This window comes from Callorhinus ursinus, unplaced genomic scaffold (assembly GCF_003265705.2).
Source record: "Callorhinus ursinus isolate GAN/ISIS: 27379988/994484 unplaced genomic scaffold, GSC_fseal_2.0 scaffold4, whole genome shotgun sequence".
In the NCBI taxonomy this organism is placed as follows: domain Eukaryota; kingdom Metazoa; phylum Chordata; class Mammalia; order Carnivora; family Otariidae; genus Callorhinus; species Callorhinus ursinus.
Window position 1 is genome coordinate 59,020,398 of NW_027397066.1, and position 20,991 is coordinate 59,041,388.

General features: G+C 39.2%; 1 protein-coding gene across 3 annotated transcripts in view; it reads left to right on the forward strand.

Moving 5' to 3' along the window:
• Positions 1-20,991, forward strand: part of MTHFD2L (methylenetetrahydrofolate dehydrogenase (NADP+ dependent) 2 like) — a 135,183-nt gene that overhangs the window by 34,748 nt on the left and 79,444 nt on the right. For all 3 annotated transcript variants that reach the window (XR_012377945.1, XM_025887712.2, XM_073891789.1), the window contains exons 4-5: positions 7,218-7,370; positions 8,765-8,872. Coding sequence is in view for 2 of the 3 variants with exons in the window: in XM_025887712.2 (XP_025743497.1) it covers positions 7,218-7,370; positions 8,765-8,872 (261 nt within the window). In the remaining variant the exon portion in view is untranslated. The remainder of the gene's footprint in view (positions 1-7,217; positions 7,371-8,764; positions 8,873-20,991) is intronic.

The following is a 20,991-nucleotide window of genomic DNA, read 5'->3' on the forward strand; positions in this document are numbered from 1 at the left end:
TCAAGTTGTTCAAGTACTTTCTGTTGAAAAGATTTTCCTTTCTCGATTGAATTGCTTTGGCATTTTTGTAAAATACCAGATGACTATATAAATGTGAATCTAAAGCTGGGCTCTTTTTTCTGTTCCACTGATGTATTTGTCTGTCCCTACACCAGTACCTCACTATCTTGATCACTGTTGCTGTATAGCAAGTCTTGAAGTCAGGTATCGTGAGTCCTCTAACTTCACTCACTTTCAAGATTGCTTTGGATATTCCTGTGCCTGGTCATATAAATTTTAGAATCAGTCAGCCTCCAGCAAAAAGCCTCATAGAATTATGATTGAGATGATATCGAACCTATAGATCAATTGGGAAGAATTGACATCATAACACTATTGAATCTTCCAGTCCATGAACACAGCATACCTTCCATTTATTTAGGTCATCTGTCAGCAGTGTTTTCTAGTTCTCATCATAGAGGTCACCCTCAAACTTTAAAAAATTAATCCTAAGTGTTTTATGATTAGTAAACTATTATAAGATGTATTTTTAACATTTCATTTTCAAGTAGTCACTGCTTGTGTATGGAAATACAATTGATTTTTTTTAAGATTTTACTTATTGATTTGTCAGAGAGAGAGAGAGAGACAGGGTACAAGCGGGGGGAGCAACAGAGGGAGAAGCAGGCTCCCTGCTTAGCGAGGAGCCTGATGTGGGGCTCAATCCCAGGACTCTGAGATCATGACCTGAGCTGAAGGCAGATGATTAACCGACTGAGCCACCCAGGTGTCCCAACAATTGATTTTTTGTATTGATTTTGACTTTGTACTCTGTGGTCTTGCAAAATCCACTTTATTAGTTCTTTTGTTGTTTTGTAAATTCTTTAGGGTATTCTGTGTAAATAACCATGCCATCTGTGACTAGTGCATTTCAATTCTTCCTTTCTGATCTTAGGCCTCTTTTTTCTTTTCCTTGTATTATTGCATTAGCTAGGGTCTCCAGTAAAACACTGGATAGAAATGGTGGGAGTGGATACCCTTGTCATCTTTTCTTAGGGAAAAAGATTCAGTATCCCATTATTAAGTATAATGTTAGCTGAGTTGTTTTGTTTTGTTTTGTTTTTTTAAGATTTATTTGAGAGAGAGAGAGAGAGTGCAAGAGAGAGCGAGAGCAGGGGGAGGGACAGAGGCAGAGGGAGAAGCAGGCTTCCTGCTGAGCAGGGAGCCCAACGCAGGACTTGATCCCAGGACTCTGGCATCGTGACCTGAGCCAAAGGCAGATGCCTAACTGACTGAGCTACCCAAACACCCTATAAGTTTTTTTGTAAATGCTTATCATATTGAGGACTTTAAGCTTTGCTTTGCCTTTGCTGAACCACAGGTGCAATCTCTGTGTAGTTCTCTGAGCCTTGGATGGGCTTCTTGGAGTTTTTCTCATGTGTGTGTTTTTCAGGGGTCAGAGAATTGGGCAGAATTTATAGATACACTTTGAATCTCCACTCTGTGGCTTTCTCCTTTTCTGGATATATCCCTTCAATTTTCAGCTGCTGTGGTAACCTCAAACTTTGTGCCTTGATTCCTTAAGCAAGTAGGACTGCAGATGTCTACCCAAGTTCTAGCTGTCCTGTGTCTAGGAAAGCCTCCAAAATGAGAAACTCTTTGAGTGACCTTCCTGTCTTTCAGATGTTCACTGTCCTCCAAATCGGTCAGTGTCTAGTGACTCTCCAGTGTTTTTCAGATAGCTTTTTTTAAATAGTAGTTATTTAAAAAAAATTTTTATTGAGGTATAATTGTCATATAACATTGTATTAGTTTCAGATGTATAACACAGTGCTTCGATATCTGCATATGATCACCACAGTAAGTCTAGTGAACATGTCACCATACATAGTTACAAATTTTTTTTCTTGTGATAAGAACTTTCAAGATGCATTCTCTTAGCAATTTTCAAATATGCAACACAATGTTATTAACTATAATCATCAAGCTGTACATTACATCAGTAATGTACATTACAACTATAGGTCATTGTTTTTTATGTATGTTTTCCAGTGTTTACAGTTATTGTCTGTGAGAAGTTTGTCCAATATAAACTACTTCATGATGATCAGAAATGGAACCTACTTTAAATAATGTGGTCAGAATAGTCCTTACAGATAATGTAGAATTTAAACAAAGATTTGAAAAAAGGGAGGGAACTAGCTGAAATGACTGTTTTAAAGTCCCCAGGCAGACAGAAGAACTATAGCCAATTTGGGAAATGCCTGATATGTTTGAAGGACAGCAAAAAGAGCAGAATAATGCCAATTAGAATAAGATGAGGGAAAAGTAACCAGTGATGAGATCAGACAGATAACTAGAGTTTTGGAGCAGTACAGATCATGTAGGGTCTTGTTTGCCATTGTAAGGAAATAGGAAGCATTGCAGGGTTTTGAAAAGAAGACTTTTGTGATGTAAAATGCATTTCAAAAGTATAACCCTATTGCTATTTTGTAAATAGATTGTATGGGTGCAAATATACGGATGCAAATGTAAAAGCAGGGAATTAAGGAGGAGGCTGTTGTAAGAATTCATAGGCAAGATAATGGCCACTCAAACCAGACTAGTATCAATGGACACGGTGAGACTATTGAAGTACTAGATCTATTAAAAGAGGCAATTCAACAGATTTTCCAATGGAGTGGTTGTTGGGTGTGAGTCAGAATGGCTCCATACTTTTTTGGCAAGCAGCTCAGAAGGATGGAATTGCCATCAACTGAGATGGAGAAAGCTATGGGTGAATCGGTTTAATAAGAAAAGATCTGTGCTCTAAAAGGTTCACACTCATGAGTGAGAGAGACAGTTAAATGGCAAATGTTGTCAACTAACTGAACTAATGTGCTAAGTACTTTTTATAGCAGTTTTGTGGAAGAGCAGAGGAGAAAAATAACATTTCAATTTATGATGAAGGAACAGGTAGCAATCAATCAATGTGTTAAGGAATGACTAGGGTGGGAAAGAACAGGGAAGAAGGAATTAGTTATGGAAGAGTCAGCATGCATTTCATGAACAATAGCACAGAAATGCAAAGTTAATGTTAAGGGAATGAGGGAATGGGACACTGCTTGATATACTGGAGAGAAGGCGATGTGATGATGGTGGATGGGAAAGGGAGGGAGCGCTTGGAGAGGAGACTATAGGAAAAAGGTATAACCAGGTTGACGACAGTATTATTTACTATGCTAATGAGCTTGCACTTTTCCAACAGCCACTGAGGCAGTGGAAGGGGGTACTTTTAAACAGTAACAGAAAAATCTTTGGATGGAAAATAAACCAATAATTTGTTCTTTTTTTTTCCTGTTCTTTGTCCCAAGGCAATTAAACATTAACTATATATATATATATATATATATGTATATATACACATATACACACACACACACACATATGCACACACAAACATACATACAATCATACACACAGTGGAGTAGTTGCATAGAGTGGTCTCTCAAGGCATTCCCTGCGCTGTTCTATTGCAATGTTACGGTTATAATTTGAAGGCTTTTTTTTTTTTTCTGGCATGATTTAATGACCTCTCAAGATCATAAGTAGAGGGGCAACACAAAGTGAATAATGCCAGTTTTCCCATTCATTTGGGTAGGATATTAACTGGTTATTTATTTGCCAATGTATTCTGTGGGTCAAAAATGTTTTACAACCACTGTGAAAAAATTGATGCTACTGAGTCTCGTGATTATTTCTTCAAGTCATGGCCCCAAGAGTGAAATTTCAGGGGACTTTCAGTAGCAGTCAGTCATACGCACAAAATGTATTTATTTCCCTTACTCATATAAGAAAATATGCAGTGCTTTTCTGCACGGGTTTGGGCATGTTTTAACCTAGGAATTGTGTTGTATTTGGAGGCCTAGAAGAAACAGTGCATTCCTTGGCATATGTTAGGATTATCAAATGTCTTGATTAGAAGGGATGGGGGGGGCCCCTTCTGATTTTAACTTTTTAAAAAAATATTTTATTTATTTATTTATTTAGAGAGGGGCGAAGAGGGAGCATGAGAAGAGGGAGGGGCAGAGGAAGAGAGAGAGAGAATCTCAAGCAGCCTCTATGCTGAGCCCAACACAGGGCTTGATCTCATGACCCTGAGATCATGACCTGAGCTGAAATCAAGAGTCAGACAGTCAACTGACTGAGTCACCCAGGCACCCCCAGTTTTAGTTTTTGAATGGTATTTGAGATGATTGATATTTATGACTTCTATATACAGAAGGAGAAACTGACTTTAGGGCAAAAAGATGTAGATTTTAATTCTGGATCTTCCTCTTAGTAGTGGTTTGAGGTTGGCTGCATCTCAAATTCTTTGAGCTTTGTCTTTAAAATGGAAATGATAATACCTTTTCCATTTTAGTCCCTAGTAACTATGAATATCAAAAAGGCGGGCGCCTGGGTGGCTCAGTTGGTTAAGCGACTGCCTTTGGCTCGGGTCATGATCCTGGAGTCCCGGGATCGAGTCCCACATCGGGCTCCCTGCTTGGCAGGGAGTCTGCTTCTCCCTCTGACCCTCTTCCCTCTCATGCTCTCTATCTCTCATTCTCTCTCTCTCTCAAATAAATAAATAAAATCTTTAAAAAAAAAAAAAAAAAGGAAATGGATGTGCTAGTAACATGAACATTGTAAAATTCCCTGTAAATGTAAGTTGTGCTCATTTGCATTATTGCCATTCACTGTACATAACGTAATAAAAGGTATATCTTTCGTGGCAAAGGATGCAAGTGAGATTTAATTCACTGCTGAGATAACATAGAATTATATAAAAATGTATGTATGTATATATGATACATGAATTGGTTTCCTTGATTCTTATGATCTTAATTTTTTTAAATCCACTCATATAGGTTCTTTTCCTTTTAGACTAAATAACCTCAGTTTTCATGGACTCTCTATGTCACGCCTTTGTATGTCCACACATCTGTCTTTTAAACACCTATTACTTAAGTGGCTTAATTAAGAGAAAATTGTTTGGAAATGGTGGCCTGATTATGAACTGTGCTGCCATTTAAGAAGTACCTAAGAGGACAGGTCTATAATCACCAGTCTCTAGTGCTAGCCTCCACATTCTCACATGGCTTACAAAGCTTCTTAAGAATTTTAGCTGTGGGGGCGCTTGGGTGGCTCAGTTGTTAAGCGTCTGCCTTTGGCTCAAGTCATGGTCCCAGGGTCCTGGGATCGAGTCCCACATCAGGCTCTCTGCTCAGCGGGAAGCCTGCTTCTCCCTCTCCCACTCCCCCTGCTTGTGTTCCCTCTCTCGCTGTGTCTCTCTGTGTCAAATAAATAAAATCTTCAAAAAAAAAGAAGAAGAATTTTAGCTGCGGGGCACCTGGGTTAGGTTAGGCATCTGCCTTCGGCTCAGGTCGGGATCCTGGGATCAAGTTCTGCATCGGGCTTCCTGCTCAGCGGGGAGTCTGCTTCTCCCTCTACCTCACCCTACTTGTGCTCTCTCTCTCTCTCTCTCTCTCAAATGAATAAAATCTTAAAAAAAAAAAAAGAATTTTAGCTGAGATTTGTTACAACTGCAGTGTTATTTTAGTGAATGGAAGAGCACAGACCAGTAGATGGTGACATTCAGTGTAGCTCAGGCTTATCAGTAAGAGGATGGCTCTCCAAACCTGCGTTCTTTCCATCAGTGGCTAGTCCATGCATACATTAGCCAATTTTAAACCTAGAAATGAATTAATTTAAGCCGTAGCTCAATAATGGAGATCTCAAATGCAATTGTTTTTCTTTTCATTTACAAAGCTTTTGATCAACTATAAAAATATCCTTGGCATGAAGCTTCTGCATGAGTGGTCAATGTCTAACAAATGAATTATCAATATCGTCCAGATTAAAAAAGAAACCACTATTTTTGTTCTCAAATAGTAAATTAAACATGTGATTTTTAAGAAGTTTTACTAGAACCTATATAATCATCTGGTTTCAGAGAAAACAGATGGAGACTTACTCTGCTAGAACATTATAGAATAAGCACAGTTATTGAAAGTGAACAACTGTTGATTGGAGAGACATTCCAAAGACCCAATTTCTATATGAACATAATTCAAATTACTACTTGTATATATGTAAAAGACTTTGGTAGTTTAATGCTGGCAAATTGGATTTAAAGTAAAATGGCAGTAGTATTCCATTTAGAATACAAAAGATCTAAGGTAAAAGGCATAGCTCTTTTTTTTTTTTTTTTAAAGATTTTATTTATTTGACAGAGAGAGACACAGCGAGAGAGGGAACACAAGCAGGGGGAGTAGGGGAGGGAGAAGCAGGCTTCCTGCTGAGCAGGGAGTCCGAAGTGGGGCTGGATCCCAGGACCCTGGGATCATGACCTGAGCCGAAGGCAGATGCTTAACAACTGAGCCACCCAGGAGCCCCAAGGCATAGCTCTTTGAAAGCAATTTGGACTTGGGCTTTGATAATGATTTTAAAAATTATATCTAAATGACATCCATTGTGTGATGAACAAAGAAACTTTTATGTAGCAAATAATACCTTTATTTCAGTATATTAGGCACATGGGCTAATCGTTGGGTTTAGGGGAAGTCTTATTATTTTTACTTATTACCTTTCAAAATGAGATGATGATTGGCATCTCCTATCTCTTTTGATTAGTTTATTACTCTTATTATGTTCTTTTCCTTCCAAATAGAAACCAAAATGATATTTTAGATATCGATGTGCTAGTGCTTCAGAGAAAGGAGTGTGTGTGTGTGTGTGATTTGCTTTTTTGTTATGTCATTTGGGAGGAAGTTAGCCACACTAATGATGTTATAATTATTTTAATACCAACAAAGTCCTTTTAATCTATAATGCTGGAAATATTTAATAGAAGCCGAATTGTGGAAATGTCTTATATGGGAAAAACATATATTTAAACTACTAAGTAGGTAAACTTATTGAGGCAAAGACTTAGGACCTGGCTGTTTCCAGGTCTCATTGGCATTGTTTTATTTCACACATTTTTCCCTTTCACCGGGCCAGCCATTTCCGGCCCTGCAATTGTCTAAACTCTTATGGTGGTTAATTATAGCCATCATCCAAGAGCACTTTGACTATTTTGGTGGAAAGAAAAAGGACAGAGTAATGATTTTACACCTTTCCTGAAGCCGAATCATAATGTAGGTCTGCAGATTTCAAGTAAAGACCTCCAAATAAATGACCATTTTAAAATTAGACCAATTTTATTTACTTTTCAGACCATGTGGACGAGCGAACAGTGTGCAATGGAATTGCTCCTGAAAAAGATGTAGATGGATTTCATATTATCAATATTGGAAGATTGTGCCTTGATCAGCATTCTCTCATACCTGCCACTGCCAGTGCTGTTTGGGAAATCATCAAAAGGACAGGTTGGTAACTTGAGGTCCATGGGACGTGGGTGCTGAGGGCCACACTGAGCATTTGTGCAGTGCCCTGATGGAACCATTTCACTACTGAGTGAAAGAAAATGATAAGCCATAGAACTTCAGTCCATAGAAAGTTGTAAAGTTATAGAAGTCAAAGAATAACCCAAAGTAAAATAAAATGAAAAATGCATGCCAGGTACAGGTAAATGCCGTTGCACCTTGTAGGAGTGAATTTTCCCAAGAGTAGGTTTGTCTCCCTACTTTTAAATTATACACTTAATGTGCATTTTCCAAAAATGAATTGTAGTTTTCCTTACCTTTAAAAACAAAATGCGGTGATCATATTTGAGCCATCTCTAATGACCTGGTTTTTTTCCTATAGACGTTTACATTTGAATTGTGCTCTAAATACAGTAATACTCTCTTGAACCCTTGAGGTGTATAGAGAAATGTTTATCTCTACGTTAATCAATTCCATACTGCTTTTATGTTTGTGATCATCCTGCCTCCCTGACTGTCCCTTCCATTTCTGACAGCATCTTCTCCTTTCAAATCTGCTGTTTTCTAATGGAAGGAGAAAATTTCCAAGAGAAAGCAGATCCTAGAACCATCCTTTTAGGATATTACTACTTGTAAAAACCTTAATTCTAACTTCTTCATTTTACTTATGAAGCAACTGTGCCCACACAAAGTAGAGTGTGTTATATTTGCAAATTTTATCTTTCAGACCTTTTTGAGTCCCTGAAATTCAGCACCTCTTTCCTATGGGGTAAAGGGCATGAACTTTGTAAAAAAATACACTTTTACCCACTTCATTTTGTTCCAGATTTGCTAAAAGTTTGATTGCCAATTAAGCTCGACATTGTTGTACTTTGCTTACTTTATAATTAGTAGTTAATATATTTTAAGTCTTTGCATGTCTCACTCTTCATGTGAATCTCCATGTTTACAAGTAATTTAATGGCAACTTGAAAATGTAGTTTTTTAACAAGGACAATTATAGAGGAAGTGACAAAGCCAAGAAGCGTAAAAAGAATATTTATAAATAATGTGGGCACATTATAGACAAGCCACACAATAACTCATATTTCTTTTTTTTAAAGATTTTATTTATTTATTTATTTGAGAGAGAGAATGAGAGAGAGAGAATGAGGAGGGGAGGGTCAGAGGGAGAAGCAGACTCCCTGCCGAGCAGGGAGCCCGATGTGGGACTCGATCCCGGGACTCCAGGATCATGACCTGAGCCAAAGGCAGTCACTTAACCAACTGAGCCACCCAGGCGCCCAATAGCTCAAATTTCATTAGAAGTTTTTAAAGAATGCTTTAGCTGGCTGTTCAAATGTTTACTCTGCTTCTTGTTGTTGATTCTTCATTTAAATCAAACTCTGTGTTTTAAGGAATTGAAACATTTGGGAAAAATGTGGTTGTAGCTGGAAGATCCAAGAATGTAGGGATGCCCATTGCCATGCTTTTACACACCGATGGAGAGCACGAACGGCCCGGAGGTAGGTTGGACCTTGATTCCATATACTCTTGCGATTTTCTTCGTTCTTAAAATCATCAGGTCAGGATGCTTGGAAATGCGACTTGGTATATTCATGGGTTTATGCAAATAAAAGCTTCCCTTCTTCCTCATCTAATGACATGAGCACCTTGAAAGTGAATAAAGAATTGCTGGAAATACATGGCCCCTTTGCCCCTACCACTATAATTTTAGCCATATACACTTCCTTTAAATAATTGACAGTATAAACATTAAGAAAAAAGTGGAAAGCCACTAAATACATAACAGTCACATGTTGATAGACTTCTGCATGCTCACACCCACACGCACACGCACACCCACACCCACACCCATAGACACTCACAAAGCCCTATGGAAAAAGAAACCCAGTGATGACATATCACTTATCTAAAACGATGAATGAGACTTTTGAATATTGCTTTCTCCTTCCTGGGCCTAAGAATTTAAATACTGCCACTAATCAAAATGTATGTGTGGATCATAGTAAATTAGGGCCTGATGATGACTCCAGGTAACTTTAAAAAGCCTTAGTCTTGAGGAGCTCTTTGAAAGGCCAAATCTAGTAATATGCACACAGTTTTCATAGTGAACATCTACAGTTCTAGTGTTACTATTCACTTGTAACTTAATCTACTAGTGTTTATCTGTCTCTTAGGATATAATATATTGATTCATATTTGCCTTTATGCAGTAATTTCTATGTTAAGCAAGTTAAAATAACCAGAAACGTTTACCTAGGTATACCGTTTTTGTTGGAAAATTTTGACTTGGTGTCAGTGTGTAATTTTTTTCTTCATTTTCAGCATTTTATTTTCTTATCTCATCGATAACATAACAACCAGCATTATGTCACTCCACGACTTGCATGGTACTTTCTCATAAGCCATCTTATTTCATTCTCAGTCATTCTGGCATATATTAATATTACTTGCATTTTGCAGCTAAAAGAAATGATCTTTAGAGAGTTCAGGTGACTTACCCGAGGCCACACAAGGAAATGGTGAATCCAGAGCTGGCAGCTGGATGCTGACTGTGTTTAGGAGGATAGACTTGGGGCTCAGACCCCTCTCCTGCCATGCCCTGTGTCCTTGGATGAGACATTTATGCCACGCTAGTCACCTCTTCCCATATCCATAAAGTGCAAATAATATTAATATCTCCTTCACTGGGTTATTGTGAAAATTAGATGAAATATGGACGTAAAGCTCTAATTATAGTGCCCGACATATTAAATTAAGTAAGTGCTTGGTAAGTGTGAACTGTGGCTATTACTATTATTTCCATTATATGCTTAACTTAATGATCTATGGCCATATTAACCATAAGGTGTGGAATAACATGATCCAAGGCTGATGATGTATTCTTTACCTTCATTTGAAATTTTATTGTCTTTTTCTGGTGGTTTTATGTTTGCTTTTTTTGGATTAAATCTAGTCTTTGTTGCAATAATTTGCATAAACATAGAATTTATGAAGTCTGTAAAATATTTGATTAGAAATATGATGTCATAATATTCCAAATCATACTTTCTGTTGTACTTTTCTTATAGATATCAATATATTATATGCTAATTTCTTGATAAGTTTCCATTGTCTTAAGTACCTAAGTCTAAGAAAATCAATTTATCCCTTCGTTATGCAATTTTAAATTAGACATCCCTATGTCATAATACATATTAATTTTGTAAATATTTTACACTTTGTATTATAAAATATTCTCATGAATGCACGTTAAAAATTAAATAAAAGTGGAATTAGTTATAATACTGGTCACTTAGAGGTTAGGTAGTTAAATTTCCATTTATTATAGCAGCACCTAGGTGCCGTTATAATTACAGTATCTAAAAGGTAATAAATTATATTAAAAATGATGTTGAGCAGTTTGCAACATGAGTGGTGTTTAATCTCATGCATATTTAATGGAAGTGTGGTGACATACATGATTAATATAATGAATTGTTGAGAGCTGCTTACTGAAGATTTGGAGTCTGTGGGAAAGTTAATATTTCAAACGTCCCCGTCTGTTAGAGCAGTAATTATGTTCAGTGACTACATGTGCATTGTTAGCTAATGGAGATAATGAAGGGGGATTAACTCGGCAAATTCATATCTATAGAACTGTTCTGATGACACTCACAATGTTGAGCATTCAGCTCATACTGTATTTCTTTGCCAGAAGAGATTCAGAACCCTAATGATTCATTTGTGTCTTAAAGCCAAAGATAATTGTGCTAGAAGAAAAACGGCCATACTGTAATTTAGCTTGATTAATATGTGTCTTACTCTTGGCTAGCTTTTAGTCCTGATTATTTAGGACATAAATTCCAGCTGTTTGGTGAGAAAGAGCTTCTTTTAATTCCTCAAGGGCTTGAAATTATTTAAAGGACTGAGAATGTGCTAAAATCTTGAGACAAAAGGTAGTGCTGATGCTCAACACAGCAGGATGCTGCAGGGAGATCATGTTCTCCTGAGGACATGTCATCGCAGAAGGCTTTGTTGCGGACATGGCATTTGAGCTACTCTGTAGTTTCTAGAGAGTAGGTGAGAGATGGTTCTTGTCTTTCAAGAGCTACAGTGTTGGTGGTAAAGGCGGGGGGGTGGCGTAGATACAGAGGCACATGATATACAAGTATGGGTGTTTTAAATTATAGATAGTCAATGGCACAAAATAAAATCTGGCATCTCTAAGCAAACATTGCATTTGCTTAGGGAAGCCTGTGATTAATTGAGGGGATGTAAAGATATTGACAATGGAGAATCTCTTCTCTTGAGCTCCACTCCTTTTATGGATGTTTGAGGGCCATTGTGACCACCTAGAGGACACTGTGTATTCTTTTAACTTCTTTGTATGTGGTAACCTACTTTCACCTTTTTTCAGAATGGAAACTGAATACCATTGGTATCAGCCCAATGTCTTTATTTTTAGCTTTATCGTGAGGAAGTAAGAGAGAAGTTCTTGAGTTTCTCTAAAACAGAAATTCCTGCAAGATAACAAAGTACCATAATGACCAGGTGTTAAGATTATTACTTGTCATCAAAAGAATAAAGAATCTGATTTTATTTCAAGTTATCTTAGAGTAAATGTCTCTTCATATTTTATATTCTTATGTAGGACATCGCATCTAAACAGATTCCCCCTAAATGGCCACGACATGGAGTTACACGCTTCTCCTTTAGCTGAAAGGTTGTGGTATCATTGTAGTCCCTGCATTGATGAAGGGACCTTTTCTTTTTTAAAGATTTATTTATTTATTTAAGAGTGAGTGTGCTCACACATGTGTTAACGGGGGGGGGGGGGGGGAGGGAAGAGGGAGAGAGAATCCCAAGCGGATTCCCCACTGAAAACAGAGCCCAACATGGGGCTCAATCTCACAACCCTGAGATCGATCATGACCTGAGCCAAAAACCAAGAGTCAGACACTCAACCAACTGAGCCACCCAGGTGCCCTGGTGCAAGGACTTTTTCAAATAGCATTTTGAAAAGGACAGCAACAAGGTCTATGGGTTCAGGGATCTTCTTGAATTCACTCAGACAATATGCATTCAGTACTTAATTCTCTGTGAAACGCTGTGGGGAACAGTGGTAGAAAAGGCTTAGTTCTCTGTTTCTGGAAGATGACTGTCTGCATCTGACCTCTACAGAGGTCATCTTTGGACACAGTTTTCTCCAAACACTGCTTCTGCATTGGCGTTCAGCTTTTGAATTCAAAGCTACCCTTCTGCCATACCTTTCTGTCTATCAGGTCATTTTTATTCAAGGGGCAACCTATCTAAATGGAAAACCATAAGACATTTTGCCAAGAGAATGCCCTTCCTTTGAGAAAATTGGCTCCAGGTATGAAAACACTTTTGCCAGACTGGGAACATTATCTCTCACCTGCAGGAGGTGCTGTCAGGAGGTAACACAGGAGTGGAGGTTCCAGGTAGTGCAACGTGATCTGAGTGGTATGTGTGATTAAGCTCAGCCCAGTGCCAGGTTGGGCCAGGCATTCTCGGGTTTCAAAGAGAGGAGCCAAATAGGAACGCCTAGGAATGCAGGAGTCATGCAAAGGCTCACGCCACAGGGCCTGAGACTTAAGTCTTGTTGGCAGCAGAGTGGAGTGGGATGTTTGCTACCTCCGTGGAATGAACCATTGTCAAACTGGGGCAGGGAGGACGGCAGGCATTTCGTCGCTGTTCCTCCCATCCCATGACCCCTAAGTTAGAAGGCCCCCAATAAGATATTGGAGATATTATGTCTTGTGATGCCTCCATGTCCATTAGACCTCACTGAATTCCAGTGCTGAGTTTGCATAGTGGAAAGTAATAGAAAAAAAAAATGCTTGTTCTAGTCTCCTTTTCTTAGCTGAATAATAAGAGTACTGCTTAATTTTTTTTTTAAGATTTTATTTATTTGAGAGAGAGCACAAGCTGGGGGAGGATCAGAGGGAGAGGGAGAAGCAGAGTCTTCATTGAGCAGGGAGCCTGATGTGGGGCTTGATCCCAGGACCCCTGGAACATGACCTGGGCTGAAGGCAGACACTTAACCACCTGAGCCACCCAGGCACCCCCAGTACTGCTTAATTTTTAACATCTCCTAAATTCAGCCAGCTCTTATCTGGAAAGCACTGTACTTGGAAAATAGCATGTATTCTTACACCAGGCAGCTGGGACTATTACACTCTTGCAACTAACATTAACCATTATTTAAAATGTAATGTGGCATCTAAGCCTTTCTCTTTCCTTTTCATTTTCTCTCTTTCCCCATGACTTCAGAGTACAAGGCATTTGTTTTATTACTGGCACAGAGCATCCCTTTTCTAGTGTCTGTAAGCCTGTGCGTTCAAGGTACCACTCGTAAGGTTATTGTGGTCTGCTCCACACTGCCCTTCAAGGCATTCCTCCTGCCTCTTTCTTCCTGGGACCTGATGCTGAAGCTCCATAGAATCCCTCGCTGGTCTTCAAACATGCCATGTCTTCCACGCCTCCTTGCCCTCATGTACCCTGTTCCCTGTGCATGGGACTCGGCTTCCTACCTCCCACCCGTCTTTCCAGATGCAGCCCAAATCTTCTGCTTTATGCATGTTGCATATGCTGCGATCGCAATACTAATCCTCTCACATGTTGATCACCTACTTGTTCTTTCCTACACATGCATAGTGAACTTGAACTTCTCAATGACAAATATGTGTCTGGCTTTTTGTATCTCTGAAATCTAGCACAGGGCTTGGCACGGAGTAATGCAACCAGCCAGTCCATCAATAAAAGTTTTTTTAGTGTTTCCTATGTGCCAAGTACTGTGCTAGTATTGTAGAAAGTGAGACTACAGGCTGGAAATTTAAAATAAAACTGTCACTTACTGAAAACAAAAAATGCCTGTATATTGAGAAGGAAGGGGGAGAGGGAGAGAGAAGTAGCTAGGTGCTTATCACACACTAATTCCTTCATATTTTAAAATTACAGGCATTTATATAAAAGTATAACTTAAGACTCCCCTTTCCCCAAGAATCAGATCACAGGTGAGGAGGGTGGCTCATGATTGTCAGAGGAAGGGGAGAGGAGATCTCAGGACACTGGGAATGGAGGGGAGGATGCTGCTGGCAGCATTAATTGAAAGAGGTCACAGTGTTTTCCCAGTAAAATGCTTAGGATCTCTCCTTTTCTTTAGGCTAACTTTGTTTTCCCCTCAACCTGCTGATAGATGTGGGTGTCTTGTTACAGAGGGGCTGATTTCTTTTTCACTAAGCGTGGGGACTATGATGGTGAATATATCAGCTCTTGCTCTGTTCTCTTGAGCCCACAGCCTAGTAGGAAAGACAGCCAGCCATTAAACAGTTAGGTATGAAGGATTAATCACCACAATCGTGCAAAGAGCTGCAAAAGACGTAGAGCTTTCCGTAATAAAGAGTTTAGCTATAGGAAGGAATAGTTTCTAAATACAGTTATAGATGAATGTTATGCCTTCCTGTTGCCCACGTCCTGTTACTATTCTTCACTTCAGACCAAAAAAATCCCACCTAATAGGCAAAAACAAAACTATCTTCTACTTGAAATTATGAAAAATTCTATCTACGGCCATACCACCCTGAAAGCGCCTGATCCCATATGAAATTATTCGTAATTCCTAAAATCTGGAAGAAAACATTTCACTCTCTACAAAATAAATAGTTCATACCATAAATATAGATGATGATTTAGTGGTTTAAAAAAATAAAGTCAGGGGCTCCTGGGTGGCTTAGTTGGTTGAGTGTCCAACTCTTGGTTTTGGCTCAGGTCATGAGCTCGGGTTCGTGAGACAGAACCCCACTGGGCTCCACACTCAGCGGGGAGTCTGCTTGAAGATTCTCTCTCTCCCTCTCTCTTACCCCTCCCCCTGCACACTTGCTTTCTCTCCAGAATAAATAAATAAATCTATAAAAACAATAAATAAAGTCAGTGCCAAGAGTGTTATATATGAAGGTACTAAGTGCGCTTCAGTAGTGTCTGAAGTTTCTTCTATTTTTTTTTCTTCTTATAATTTGTTGCTTTTCTTATTCTGAGGTCTTTTTCTATTTCCCATTGTGAATATTTCTGAAGACTTTCAGGACATCCCAGTGCTGCTTCTCTTTGCCCCCTCCCTCATTGTTCTGTTTTAACCCCTCACCTGTCATCCTTCAGCGTTGTAGATTGGAGTGTTCCCTCTTACTCACGTCTTATATGTCAGCTCAGATATAACTTCTCAAGCAGGCTTCTCTGATTGCCTGTCCCACCCTCTCACACACACCATCACGGACACACTGAAGAACTTTTCCTTCACATCATTTATCCATTCGTGATTAGCATTTCTTAGTGTCATTATTTGATTAATGTTCATCACACTCACTGGACTGTTAACCCCACAAAAGCAAAGACCACATCTGTTTATCTTCCCATTTTATCTCCTGCACCTCACACAATAGCTGTCCAGAGAGTCTTTGTTCAACAAAGGAATGAGTAAATTTACTTGTCGACCAAGAGTATCATGAAAGATTTAATACAACTGTTCATTAGCTGTATTCTTAGCAACACCAGTGTACCACAAAATCTTAAATGGGTTTGATTTAAAAAGAAAAAAATGGGAGAGGAGTTGTTCAAATAAGTTTGGGAAATCTGGATTAAATAAAATTGAACCTATAACTTGACTGTGATATTTCTCAGACTTTAATGTAGTATTATAGCATAGCCTTTAACACGGGAAGCACTGTGAATCTCTGAGAGGGTAATAATATTTAGTATTTGACTCTGAAAGTTGGTTTTTGATTTTTGTTTTTTCCCTAACAAAATACATATATTTGTATTTATATTTGCTCTATTTGCATCTAGATATTTGCGGTTTGTACTAGCATATCCCCAGAAGTCTAGTCTTTTTCCACAGAGAGGATGAATAGAAGGGCAGTAAGCAGTACAGTGTTCTTTGAGAAGTCTGCATATTTCACTCTCAAATGCAGGCAGAAACCTTGGAAATACTTGTTTAGTGTTCGTGTATGATCTTTTAAGCATGTTTGCAGAATAAGACTTTGTAGTAAAGTCCTTGAGTTTATTTTCCTCTGTTAATCTTGGAGAGTAGAAAGTAAATGCAAAAATTATATAAGCTGTAACAAACAGACCCCTTCTGCACCAACACACACACACCCCTTCTAGCCAAAACAACTAGAAAGGAAAAAACAATACTTTGGCTCATGTCAGCACCCCTTGTCCCATGCCTAAGCTGGCTAGCTCATTTTGGCTAGGATTTGGAAGGGTCTGATTGCTTTAGTCTTTATAGCTTAAAATCTGTTTCACAATCAGAAATTCTGTCAATCCTGATTTGGCAATTTGGTACCATGGGGAATTTGGTCACCTGAGGAATTGATTCACGTAGATGACTTAAAACATTTCATCCCCTTAACAGGAAAATAATCCTAGAAATATAAGGTTTCAAAACCAATATCTTATTTATGATTGCCATATTGTTCACACCATAGCTGCAGTCTTGAATGGTGAAGATTGACTCCTAGAGCAGGAAAACCTAGTGTCAATGAGCATAGACTCTTTGGTCCTATTGCCTGAACACACCTTCTCTTCCTGCATGTCCCTGTGAGATCAGGGCATGCGTGGTTGTTAGGAGAATTAAGTGAGCTGATCCCTGTAAAGGATTTAGTATTCACACATGGAGAGTGTTGAGTACATGTTACCTATTACAGTATATTTATTCTAAAAAGTATTTAAGGTGGGCCACAGCAATAGATGAAACACAATGCCAATGTGAAATAGTTAAAAGGGAGAAGCAAGGCCTCGAACTAAAACAGAGCCAAGAATAAGGCTATTAAAAATAGGCATATCATTAAATCCTCATGGATGTATTACCACTGCCAAGCACATTGCTTTTCATATACTAGTGCTGAATATATGTTGGGTAAATTTGTTTGAGTCTAAACTATACTTTATGATTGGGTCACTAATTTCATCTTGAGAGCTCTTTCCCCAGAAAAAAATGATCGGTTACCCAATTAAGTGTCTTTAGAATTAAAAATAAATAGGGCGCCTGGGTGGCTCAGTTGGTTAAGCGACTGCCTTCAGCTCAGGTCACGATCCTGGAGTCCTGGGATTGAGTCCCGCATCGGGCCCCCTGGTCAGCGGGGAGTCTGCTTCTCCCTCTGACCCCCTTCCCTCTTGTGCTCTCTCTCATTCTGTTTCTCTAAAATAAATAAATAAAATCTTTAAAAAAAAAAAGAATTAAAAATAAATACATGCTCAGGATAAATAAAACATTTTTTGGTGTTAAAACTGAAAAGTAATTTCTCCTGAGGGTTCATATAAGCAGGAAACTATGTAATGAACTGAGTAATATTCATAACATGCTTTTTAATTTAATGAAATGGCCACGTCATATAGGGCTATTTCTGTTATTGCTTAAGCACGGATTAAAGCTAGCACTGGTATGCATTTCTTTTATTTCACCAGCTATTTCTTCTCATTCTCTGTTTCTGGGTCATTCTAGTCTTCCCAACTTCTAAACCAGTGGTTCTCAACCTTAGCTGCCCACTAGAATCATTGAGGGGCTTTTAAAAATATGGTTGCCTGAGCCCAACACAGAACAATTAAATCAGAATCTTTCAAGTTGGACCTGAGTATCAGTATTTTTTAGAACGCTTCATAGAAGATTCTAATATGGTCAAGGTTGAGGACAACTGCTCAAAACATTGGAATAAGCCCAGGGTTTCGCTTCTCATTCCAGAACCATTTCTAGGTCATCTTTTCTAGTCCCAAAGTCTTAAATATAACCCTCTGTTTTTCCTAGGTGTTGAGACCCCTGGAACCACTGTCCACTTGACAAGTCCACTTGGATGGCCAATAGGCACTTCAAACTTACCATATGCAAACCTTCAATCTTAATTTTACTCCCCATAGTCTGTCCTGTCTTAGGAAGTAGCACTGTCAGTTCACCCTTGCTCTGTTGTTCAGGCCACCCTTGACCTCTCTTTCTCTCACACCTCATATCTTACCCATTAGCAGTCTGTTTAAAATACACCCATGCTCACATCCACCAGAAAGATCCAAGTTGAGACAGCCATCGTCTTTCACTCGGAGCACTATGAAATTTACAAGCCAGTTTCTCTGCATCCACCCTTGTCCCTCTCCTATATGTTCCACACGGTGGGTCTCAATCACCCATGGCTTCCCATAACACTCAGCACAACATTACATCAGAATAAAGTCCAGATTCCTTCATGTGATATGCAAGACCTTACAGGAGCTGGCCTGGGCTGCATCTTTTTACTCGCTTCCTACCATTCTCACCTTCCATCACTGCCCCCCAGCCATGGCTGCCCTTTGCTTCCCTAGAACACACATCATACGTGCTCATGTGTCAGGGTCTTTGACTTGGTTTTCCTTCTTCTGGAATGCTCTTTTTTGAAGTTATTTACATAAATTATTTTTCTGATTTCCTTCGGGTTTCTCTGCAAATGTTACCTCCTCGGGCTGTCCCTCGCCACCTTCTCAAAATAGCACCCATGCTATTATTCTGTATTCACTGACTCTGCATTCCTTTCTTCATAACATTTATTACTACATAGAATTTTATTCTATGTGTATTTTTTTCACTTGTATATTCTCTTTGTTGAATAAATGAATCTGTGACTTCAATAATTTTTGGCCAAATAAAGGAGCAGATTTTTAAAAATACCTAGAGACACTGGTGGTGAGGACTCAGTCCTCCCTAATAATACTCTTTGTCTCAAAGGTACTTTGAGATAGTTGTTTAAGAGGAGTGAGCTTCAAATGGTATTTGACTAATTAAAAATGAAACCACATTCCTTAGTTGTCATCCTCCTAGTGGCTCAAGTTGTTTGGAAGATAACTGAAGGACTGATCTACAGCAAATCAGACCAGCCAGGTCTTGACCAGATACAAACGCATTTAAAGCCTGGCCCATTTTAAGCATGAAAAGAAGGCTTACCTCTGAGTGCTCTATAACTACCTCTGTTATTTAAGCGATTTAATCCAGAAAAAGCAACTCAAGTTGAAATAGAAAACTTACAGCGGCACCTGGGTGGCTCAGTGGGTTAAGTGTCTGCCTTCAGCTCAGGTCATGATCCCAGAGTCCTGGGATCGAGCTCCACATCGGGGTCCATGCTCAGTGTGGAGTCTGCTTCTCCCTCTCCAGACTCTGCCACTCCCCCTGCTTGTGCTCTCTCTCTCCCTCTATCTCAAATAAAAAAAAAAAAAAAAAGAAAGAAATGGCAACCTTACAGTAAATGGAATTCAGGAGTCAGGAGAATGCAGTACTATCCTGGGTGGCTCAGTCGGTTAAGCGGCTGCCTTCGGCTTAGGTCATGACCCTGGGGTCCTGGGATCGAGCCCCACGTCCGGCTTCCTGCTTAGCGGAGAGCCTGCTTCTCCCTCTCCCTCTGCCTGCCACTCTGCCTACTTGTGCTCTCTCCCTATCTGTCTGTCAAATTAATAAATAAAATCTTAAGAAAAAAAGATCTGGGAAATGGCCTCTTGATCATTTCACAAATGGTAAAAACTAAAGCTAAAATCGTCCTTTTTGTATTAGAGGCACATGTGTTTTCTGCCATTAGCTGGCCTCTTATCAGTACTGCTGGTGTACGTCAGGTGGGGTCTGAAGGTAGAATGTATACCAGAGGAAAAAGAAGTGTCATCCAAGATCCCTCAGTGGCTTCTTAAAAGAGGCAGGGCGATTGTCCAGAAATGCTATTCTGCCAACTGACGTGACAACATTGTGGTTGCTGGCCCTGAATTTGTAACTCTGAACCCGGGCAGTGCCGCTTCTGACTGCCCAGTGTGGACGGAGGTTGTGGAGCGCCATGATTAGGAGCTTGGGCTTTAGAGCCAGACTGACTTAGTTTGAATTCTGGCTCTTAGATGGTTTGTATGACCTTGGAGAAATTACTGGATTTCTTGTGTCTCTTCAGGTTCCTCATTTGTAAAATGCAAATAACATTAGTTTCTTTTTTTTTTAATTGACTTATTTTTTTTGACATAGTGTTCCATGATTCATTATTTGCATATAATACCCAGTGCTCCATTCAACACATGCCCTCTTTAATATCCATTAGTTTCTACCTTATAAAAAATACTCTCATGGTATCTTGTGAAGATTGTGTGATAGGAAAATGTATGATAATATGTGTAAGGTGCTAGAACAATGTTAGACGTGTAGTATGTTCTTACATAAGGGTCATCTTAATCACGTATGTTTAGGCTCTGTCCATTTAGCTGCTACAGAGAATTTCTCTGTAGAGAGGTTTTTGTTTGTTTGTTGTATGCTACAAGATGCAATCACAGCTTACAAAGAGAGTAAGAAACATATTCCAGTCCAGAATCTTTAGACCTCTGGAGGCATTTGTCCAAAACCAGAACTCAGGCTGCTTTTCTCCTTTGGATGCTGTTCTGGTGATGAATACAGAGTTTTCCTGCCTGTGCTTTCCTCAGTGTTTTGCCTTTATCTTTATCTCTCTCTCTCTCTCCCTCTCTCTCTCTTTTTTTTTTTTTTTTGAGAGGGAGAGGGAGGGGGTGGGGCAGAGGGAGAGAGAGAGTTTTAAGCGGGCTCCACACCCAGCACAGGGCCCAGCACAGGACTCAGTCTCACAACCCT